Source organism: Cyclopterus lumpus, chromosome 22 (assembly GCF_009769545.1).
Source record: "Cyclopterus lumpus isolate fCycLum1 chromosome 22, fCycLum1.pri, whole genome shotgun sequence".
Taxonomy (NCBI): Eukaryota; Metazoa; Chordata; class Actinopteri; order Perciformes; family Cyclopteridae; genus Cyclopterus; species Cyclopterus lumpus.
In genome coordinates, this window is record NC_046987.1 from 23,148,632 (window position 1) to 23,158,835 (window position 10,204).

A 10,204-nucleotide genomic window follows, 5' to 3' on the forward strand; every position below is an offset into this window, starting at 1 on the left:
GGGGGGTAACCCTAACACTAGGGGGGGGGGGGGGTAACCCCTAACCCTGAGGGGGGTAACCCTAACCCTGAGGGGGGTAACCCCTAACCCTAGGGGGGGGTAAGCCCTAACCCTAGGGGGGTAACCTCTAACACTAGGTGGGTGACCCTAACCCTAGGGGGGTAACCCTAACCCTGAGGGGGGTAACCCTAACCCTGAGGGGGGTAACCCCTAACCCTAGGGGGGGGTAAGCCCTAACCCTGAGGGGGGTAACCCTAACACTAGGGGGGGGGGGGGGGTAACCCCTAACCCTGAGGGGGGTAACCCTAACCCTGAGGGGGGTAACCCCTAACCCTAGGGGGGGGTAAGCCCTAACCCTAGGGGGGTAACCTCTAACACTAGGTGGGTGACCCTAACCCTAGGGGGGTAACCCTAACCCTGAGGGGGGTAACCCTAACACTAGGTGGGTGACCCTAACCCTAGGGGGGTAACCTCTAACACTAGGGGGGGGGGTAACCCCTAATCCTAGTGGGGGGTAACCCTAACCCTGAGGGGGGTAACCCCTAACCCTAGGGGGGGGGTAACCCTAACCCTGAGGGGGGTAACCCCTAATCCTAGTGGGGGGTAACCCTAACCCTGAGGGGGGTAACCCATAACACTAGGGGGGGGGAACCCTAACCCTGAGGGGGGTAACCCCTAACACTAGGGGGGGGAACCCTAACCCGCATGCCAAACATAGCTAATTCTAATCTGCAGCTCAAGAGATCAGTGTGCACGTAACTGTCACGTGCACCAAAGCGTATTAAAGAGGAACAGAATAATGTGAATTTGAGATGGATTCACTCTGATGTTAGTATAATAAATATATTAATATATAATAGATGTTCATGTAAAACCTTTTATGAGTTTAATGCAGAAAGAACAAACTTCAGGAACGTTAAACACGTGAAGGAAGAAGTTTTAAAGAAACGTTGAGTTCAAAACAGGAAACAGGATTTTATTTTGAACACACTTTAAAACACACTTTGACCCGTTGAAGGAGAACTGGGTTCTCAAGCCTTCAAAGAAACGTTTACACTCAGTTCTGACGGACCCGCTGCTCCAAACCCGGAGAACCACGGGGAACGTCCCGTAGAACGAGCCGCGGGGAAGTCAGACAGGATATTATATGTTATTAAAACCTACATTTAAGTCCCCTACATGTATCATTTTGTATCAGTTTATAAACGTGTAATACACATTTATAACACACTGTTATTAATATTGATCATCTGACTCCGATCTGAAACATATTGATTATATATGAACCTGACGGACCGATCTGATACTGAAGTCTTGATCCATGAATCAATTGAATTATTGATCCATGGTTTGGTGGCCCCTCATTGGTCAGACCCCCTGATGTCCTGTGTGATAATAAACCAGTTATTACATGTTTATACATCCTGGTTATAGATTATAAACATGGGGGACTAAATATTTAATCTGAATTAAGAGTTCACTTTAAATTCAGTAAATTAAATAATCTCAACAGGACTTTCTGAAGCTTCAAGCGAAGACGATCCCTCATGGGTCCTCGTGGGTCCTCGTGGGTCCTCGTGGGTCCTCGTGGGTCCTCGTGGGTCCTCGTGGGTCCTCGTGGGTCCGATGTTTAGAGTCTGCAGGAAGTTGCGTTAAAGATTCAGAACCAGCCTGACCGGACCCCAGTCTAAAGTTTGAGACCTCCAGGAGTCCAGACATGAACCAGTTCGATCCAGAGTGGTTCAGGTCCCATGGTTCTGGTCCGGTTTAGCGCTGGCCGGTGTAAGCCCTGAACCAGGAAGTGACAGAGGCAGCAGCAGACGAGATCATCCCTCCAGTGTTGGCAGAGGGCTGGGACACCTGCAATGCACTCTGGGAAAGATCCATGGACTGGAGGGGGGAGGAGGAGGGGCATGTTATAACATCATAGACCATGATAAACTCTACAGACCTGAACCCGGTCTAACCCTCTACAGACCTGAACCCGGTCTAACCCTCTACAGACCTGAACCCGGTCAAACCCTCTACAGACATGAACACGGTCTAACTCTACAGACCTGAACACGGTCTAACTCTACAGACATGAACACGGTCTAACTCTACAGACCTGAACACGGTCTAACTCTACAGACCTGAACACGGTCTAACCCTCTACAGACCTGAACACGGTCAAACCCTCTACAGACCTGAACCCGGTCAAACCCTCTACAGACATGAACACGGTCTAACTCTACAGACATGAACACGGTCTAACTCTACAGACATGAACACGGTCTAACTCTACAGACATGAACACGGTCTAACCCTCTACAGACATGAACACGGTCTAACTCTACAGACATGAACACGGTCTAACCCTACAGACCTGAACACGGTCTAACTCTACAGACCTGAACACGGTCTAACTCTACAGACCTGAACACGGTCTAACTCTACAGACCTGAACACGGTCTAACTCTACAGACCTGAACACGGTCTAACTCTACAGACATGAACACGGTCTAACCCTACAGACCTGAACACGGTCTAACTCTACAGACATGAACACGGTCTAACTCTACAGACCTGAACACGGTCTAACTCTACAGACCTGAACACGGTCTAACTCTACAGACATGAACACGGTCTAACTCTACAGACCTGAACACGGTCTAACTCTACAGACATGAACACGGTCTAACTCTACAGACATGAACACGGTCTAACTCTACAGACATGAACACGGTCTAACCCTCTACAGACATGAACACGGTCTAACCCTACAGACATGAACACGGTCTAACTCTACAGACATGAACACGGTCTAACCCTCTACAGACATGAACACGGTCTAACCCTACAGACATGAACACGGTCTAACCCTCTACAGACATGAACACGGTCTAACCCTCTACAGACATGAACACGGTCTAACCCTACAGACATGAACACGGTCTAACTCTACAGACATGAACACGGTCTAACCCTCTACAGACATGAACACGGTCTAACCCTACAGACATGAACACGGTCTAACCCTCTACAGACCTGAACACGGTCTAACTCTACAGACCTGAACACGGTCTAACCCTACAGACCTGAACACGGTCTAACCATCTACAGACCTGAACACGGTCTAACTCTACAGACCTGAACACGGTCTAACTCCAGGTGTTTCTACCTGTGATGGGATGTCACAGAATCGAGGACTGGGCACCGTCTCCCAGTCCGTCCCCAGGTCCGTCTCCTCGTCCGTCACAGCCTCGTCTCCGCTCTCCTCCGCCGGTCCTGCAGCCTCCGGCTCCACAAACTCCATTGACTCCTCCAAGTCTGCGCTCACCTCAAACGGACCCGTTCTGGACCAGGACCAAAACCAGACCGGAGGGAACAGTCAGATACTCCAGAAACAAATGAAAAGCGTCCGAAGACCAAAAGACATCTCACCTGCCCAGGTTGTTGTTGTCGGGGGCAACCAGAAACATGATGTTCCTCAGAGTGTGATGAGGGTGGAGCTTCTCACTGTTGACATGCTGGACACAGAAGAGTGTTTCTCATTAAATAGTTGTTGTCTCAGAGAGACTAAATGAGTCTCAGTGTCTCAGAAGAGTCTCTTAAAGCTCTCTGAGGCAAATTTGTGATATTGGGCTATACAAAATAAACTGAATTGAATTGAATTAAAGAGTCTCAGAGTGTCTTAAAGAGTCTCAGAGTGTCTCAGAGTGTCTTAAAGACTCTCAGAGTGTCTTAAAGAGTCTCAGAGTGTCTTAAAGAGTCTCAGAGTGTCTCAGAGTGTCAGAGTGTCTTAAAGAGTCTCAGAGTGTCTTAAAGACTCTCAGAGCGTCTGACCTGTGAGAAGCAGAGGTGGAGGATGTTGGTGTTGAGTTTGCTCAGGGCTCTGGTGAAGCGGTATCGGCTCAGATTCTCTCCACAGAACTCACTGAAGAACAAACAAACATGAAAAGACACTGTTTAACCGACGCTGTGATGAGGGAGTGAAGGCAGCACAGCAGGTGTTTCTGGTCTCACCTGTTGCAGAGTTTCTTGGGCAGGTTGACGTCCAGGAGGTGAGACAGGATGGTGACGAGCTGTGTGGCGTAGCAGAGAGCAGCGCTGACGGTGTGGGCCGGGTTGATGTGGTCCAACTCTGTAGAGACGGGGGTCAAAGGGTCAGAGACAGGAGGTCAAAGGGTCAGAGACAGGAGGTCAAAGGGTCAGAGACAGCAGGTCAAAGGGTCAGAGACAGGAGGTCAAAGGGTCAGAGACAGCAGGTCAGAGACAGGAGGTCAAAGGGTCAGAGACAACAGGTCAAAGGGTCAGAGACAGGAGGTCAAAGGTTCAGAGACAGGAGGTCAAAGGGTCAGAGACAACAGGTCAAAGGGTCAGAGACAACAGGTCAAAGGGTCAGAGACAACAGGTCAAAGGGTCAGAGACAGGAGGTCAAAGGTTCAGAGACAGCAGGTCAGAGGGTCAGAGACAGCAGGTCAGAGGGTCAGAGACAGCAGGTCAGAGACAGGAGGTCAAAGGGTCAGAGACAGCAGGTCAGAGGGTCAGAGACAGCAGGTCAGAGACAGGAGGTCAGAGGGTCAGAGACAGGAGGTCAAAGGGTCAGAGACAGCAGGTCAAAGGGTCAGAGACAGGAGGTCAAAGGGTCAGAGACAGCAGGTCAGAGACAGCAGGTCAAAGGGTCAGAGACAGGAGGTCAAAGGGTCAGAGACAGGAGGTCAGAGGGTCAGAGACAGCAGGTCAAAGGGTCAGAGACAGGAGGTCAGAGGGTCAGAGACAGCAGGTCAAAGGGTCAGAGACAGCAGGTCAAAGGGTCAGAGACAGCAGGTCAGAGACAGGAGGTCAGAGGGTCAGAGACAGCAGGTCAGAGACAGGAGGTCAGAGGGTCAGAGACAGCAGGTCAAAGGGTCAGAGACAGGAGGTCAAAGGGTCAGAGACAGGAGGTCAAAGGGTCAGAGACAGGAGGTCAAAGGGTCAGAGACAGCAGGTCAGAGACAGCAGGTCAAAGGGTCAGAGACAGGAGGTCAAAGGGTCAGAGACAGCAGGTCAAAGGGTCAGAGACAGGAGGTCAGAGGGTCAGAGACAGCAGGTCAAAGGGTCAGAGACAGCAGGTCAAAGGGTCAGAGACAGGAGGTCAAAGGGTCAGAGACAGGAGGTCAGAGGGTCAGAGACAGCAGGTCAAAGGGTCAGAGACAGGAGGTCAGAGGACATTTGAGCAGCTTAAACAAGAGAATCTATAATCTGAATAGTGGCTGATTGATTTTCTGCTGGTCGACTCGTCGATTTATTAACTATTTGTTACCAAGAACACTCAGAGTAAAGCCCCCCCCTCACCTGGGCCCTGATTGGTGCTCTTTTCCTCCACCCAGCTGTAGTAGGCGGAGCAGTCTCCGTTGCTGGGCAGGGTGACGGGGGGTCCCGTGATGCTGATGCTGGTCTCTCCGTTCTGGTCGTCCCAGATCCAGCGTCCCGACAGGTAGGTGGTCCTCCGTGCCTCGGCCAGCTCGCTCACCGTGCTGGAGGTCAACGCGGGGTCGCAATCTGCCACCACGTCTGCGGGGTCTCTGGGTGACACACGCAGGGGCAGAGGTCAGGTGAGTTTGAACATTTCATAAAAAAAGAAAACAGGAGTCCCTGGGGTGGTCTCACCTGCTGCCCTGCTTCTCCTCCTGGGTGTGGAAGATGTGGGTGGTGAGCTCCAGGATGTGGTCTCGCCTCAGAGCGGCCAGGTGGCCCAGGCGGCCCTGCAGCTCCCGGCTGCGTCTCTCCAGCAGGTCCCCCAGGCGCCGGTTGTGACGCTCGATCTTGTCCCGTTTTTCCTGGTGCCGTCCGGCCCGGCGCTGCAGCCGCTGGCTCTCCTCCTGAGAGTGCAGGAGGAGCTCCTTATCTGCAGGAGGACCACCAGAGAACAGGAGCATGAGCTGGACCCAAGAGGACCACCAGAGACCAGGAGCATGAGCTGGACCCAAGAGGACCACCAGAGAACAGGAGCATGAGCTGGACCCAGGAGGACCACCAGAGACCAGGAGCATGAGCTGGACCCAAGAGGACCACCAGAGAACAGGAGCATGAGCTGGACCCAAGAGGACCACCAGAGACCAGGAGCATGAGCTGGACCCAGGAGGACCACCAGAGAACAGGAGCATGAGCTGGACCCAAGAGGACCACCAGAGACCAGGAGCATGAGCTGGACCCAAGAGGACCACCAGAGAACAGGAGCATGAGCTGGACCCAGGAGGACCACCAGAGACCAGGAGCATGAGCTGGACCCAAGAGGACCACCAGAGAACAGGAGCATGAGCTGGACCCAGGAGGACCACCAGAGAACAGGAGCATGAGCTGGACCCAAGAGGACCACCAGAGACCAGGAGCATGAGCTGGACCCAAGAGGACCACCAGAGAACAGGAGCATGAGCTGGACCCAGGAGGACCACCAGAGAACAGGAGCATGAGCTGGACCCAAGAGGACCACCAGAGACCAGGAGCATGAGCTGGACCCAAGAGGACCACCAGAGAACAGGAGCATGAGCTGGACCCAGGAGGACCACCAGAGACCAGGAGCATGAGCTGGACCCAAGAGGACCACCAGAGAACAGGAGCATGAGCTGGACCCAGGAGGACCACCAGAGAACAGGAGCATGAGCTGGACCCAAGAGGACCACCAGAGAACAGGAGCATGAGCTGGACCCAAGAGGACCACCAGAGAACAGGAGCATGAGCTGGACCCAGGAGGACCACCAGAGACCAGGAGCATGAGCTGGACCCAAGAGGACCACCAGAGAACAGGAGCATGAGCTGGACCCAAGAGGACCACCAGAGAACAGGAGCATGAGCTGGACCCAAGAGGACCACCAGAGAACAGGAGCATGAGCTGGACCCAGGAGGACCACCAGAGAACAGGAGCATGAGCTGGACCCAAGAGGACCACCAGAGAACAGGAGCATGAGCTGGACCCAGGAGGACCACCAGAGAACAGGAGCATGAGCTGGACCCAGGAGGACCACCAGAGAACAGGAGCATGAGCTGGACCCAAGAGGACCACCAGAGACCAGGAGCATGAGCTGGACCCAAGAGGACCACCAGAGAACAGGAGCATGAGCTGGACCCAAGAGGACCACCAGAGACCAGGAGCATGAGCTGGACCCAAGAGGACCACCAGAGAACAGGAGCATGAGCTGGACCCAGGAGGACCACCAGAGAACAGGAGCATGAGCTGGACCCAAGAGGACCACCAGAGAACAGGAGCATGAGCTGGACCCAGGAGGACCACCAGAGACCAGGAGCATGAGCTGGACCCAAGAGGACCACCAGAGAACAGGAGCATGAGCTGGACCCAAGAGGACCACCAGAGAACAGGAGCATGAGCTGGACCCAGGAGGACCACCAGAGACCAGGAGCATGAGCTGGACCCAAGAGGACCACCAGAGAACAGGAGCATGAGCTGGACCCAAGAGGACCACCAGAGACCAGGAGTATGAGCTGGACCCAAGAGGACCACCAGAGAACAGGAGCATGAGCTGGACCCAAGAGGACCACCAGAGACCAGGAGCATGAGCTGGACCCAAGAGGACCACCAGAGACCAGGAGCATGAGCTGGACCCAAGAGGACCACCAGAGACCAGGAGCATGAGCTGGACCCAAGAGGACCACCAGAGAACAGGAGCATGAGCTGGACCCAAGAGGACCACCAGAGACCAGGAGCATGAGCTGGACCCAAGAGGACCACCAGAGAACAGGAGCATGAGCTGGACCCAAGAGGACCACCAGAGACCAGGAGCATGAGCTGGACCCAAGAGGACCACCAGAGAACAGGAGCATGAGCTGGACCCAAGAGGACCACCAGAGACCAGGAGTATGAGCTGGACCCAAGAGGACCACCAGAGACCAGGAGTATGAGCTGGACCCAAGAGGACCACCAGAGACCAGGAGTATGAGCTGGACCCAAGAGGACCACCAGAGACCAGGAGCATGAGCTGGACCCAAGAGGACCACCAGAGACCAGGAGTATGAGCTGGACCCAAGAGGACCACCAGAGAACAGGAGCATGAGCTGGACCCAGGAGGACCACCAGAGAACAGGAGCATGAGCTGGACCCAGGAGGACCACCAGAGAACAGGAGCATGAGCTGGACCCAAGAGGACCACCAGAGAACAGGAGCATGAGCTGGACCCAAGAGGACCACCAGAGACCAGGAGTATGAGCTGGACCCAAGAGGACCACCAGAGACCAGGAGCATGAGCTGGACCCAAGAGGACCACCAGAGACCAGGAGTATGAGCTGGACCCAAGAGGACCACCAGAGAACAGGAGCATGAGCTGGACCCAGGAGGACCACCAGAGAACAGGAGCATGAGCTGGACCCAAGAGGACCACCAGAGAACAGGAGCATGAGCTGGACCCAAGAGGACCACCAGAGACCAGGAGCATGAGCTGGACCCAAGAGGACCACCAGAGACCAGGAGTATGAGCTGGACCCAAGAGGGCCACCAGAGACCAGGAGTATGAGCTGGACCCAAGAGGACCACCAGAGAACAGGAGTATGAGCTGGACCCAAGAGGACCACCAGAGAACAGGAGTATGAGCTGGACCCAAGAGGACCACCAGAGACCAGGAGTATGAGCTGGACCCAAGAGGACCACCAGAGACCAGGAGCATGAGCTGGACCCAAGAGGACCACCAGAGACCAGGAGCATGAGCTATTACAACGTGGACTATGAGAGATGTTTCTCTTTTGTCTGAATGATGTTTTTAGTGTAAAGAAACATTTATTATTCTGTAAAACTAAACACATCTTCAGAAATCCATCTGAAAATGTCATGATCAGAACTCACCACTCTTCACCTCCTCGTTGCCCCCAGCAACCGCCTCCTTCAGCTGCTCGATCTTCATCTTACACGACATGATCTTCCATTGCTGAGGAACACACACACACACACACACACACACACACACACACATATATATATATATATATATATATACACACACCAAGGACAACGGTCTAAGTCCTGTGGACTAACTCACCATCTCGTCAGCCTGCAGCTTCCTGTCCATGTCCTGAATGACTCTGAGGAGATGAGTTCATGAACATCAGAACTTTGAGGTCTTTGTTTACATCCAGAAAACAACAATTTGTATCCACGTAGTTGTATTTATTTGTATTCACACACACACACACACACACACACTTGTAGTTGTATATCTATGTAGTTTTAATAGTTTTCCTGACTTTTAAAGTGTGTGTTGGTGATGAGGTTGTCTTAAAAAGGTCATGACATCATCATGACATCATCATGACATCTGATCATCTTCACCTGTGCTGCAGCTGCTCCTTTTCCTCCTTCAGCTTCTTCAGCCGCTCCAACTTCTCAACGTATCTGAAACAAAAAACACATTATATATATATATATATATATATATATATATATATATATATATATATATATATGTATGGAGACACGCACACAGCCAGAGTGAGGTCATGTCAGTTTAGCAGAACGAGATATTAAAGATTCAACCTGTGCATAAAACCATAAATTGACTTATATGTATATTTGACATATGTTCTCATTGCGGTCATTCGCGTGTGTCACGCCGAGCAGCGAGCTCCGCTTCGCCGCGTGGAGTTCAGTGTACTGCTGAACAATGCCGGAGGATAAAGGGCTCAACGGGGGTCCACAACGGGCGACAAGTCAACGACACCTTTCGCTGCTCCTCCCGTCGAAGGACACGAAGTCTCCGGCCCGGACGCACCGGGCGCAGGTGAGCCTGCGGCGGGACGTGCTGCACAGCGGGCACCGCTCCACCGCCACGTACAGACCCTCCGCGTCGTCCACCGACTCCACCATCGCGCAGCCCGGCGCGGAGTGAGCGGCATACACGGCGGGCGGCCGGAGGGGCGGCCGCCCGCCGGAGGACGAGGCGGCGCGGTGCGGGCCGAGTGGGAGCCGCGCAGGGGACGCCATGGCCGGGGAGAGGGAGCCGACGCCTCCTAGGAGCGCTTCTTCCTGTCCGCCATGTTGGTTCTCTGACTGTTAAACGAGCCGACTCTTCTCCGCCATGTTGGTTCAACCGGAGATGTTTTTGTTTTGATGAGCCAAACGAGGAGTCCGCCACTTCCGGTTTCCTCTGAACACGTGACGGGTTTGTTTATGAAGTGACGTAGGGGATGTGGGCGGAGTCAAGGAAACTGCTTCATAGACTAAAAGGTCCTCATGCAGAAT

General features: G+C 53.3%; 1 protein-coding gene across 1 annotated transcript; it reads right to left on the reverse strand.

The window, feature by feature from the left end:
- Positions 1–950: 950 nt before the first annotated feature.
- On the reverse strand, positions 951–10,122 carry atg14 (autophagy related 14). Its single transcript, XM_034525403.1, has 11 exons — positions 9,684–10,122; positions 9,296–9,358; positions 9,006–9,048; positions 8,813–8,894; positions 5,632–5,869; positions 5,317–5,546; positions 4,006–4,123; positions 3,826–3,916; positions 3,424–3,509; positions 3,161–3,335; positions 951–1,890 (listed from the first exon to the last, which is right to left on the reverse strand). The coding sequence occupies exons 1-11, from the start codon at positions 9,944–9,946 to the stop codon at positions 1,768–1,770; spliced, it is 1,512 nt and encodes a 503-aa protein (XP_034381294.1). The 5' UTR covers positions 9,947–10,122; the 3' UTR covers positions 951–1,767.
- Positions 10,123–10,204: the final 82 nt, after the last annotated feature.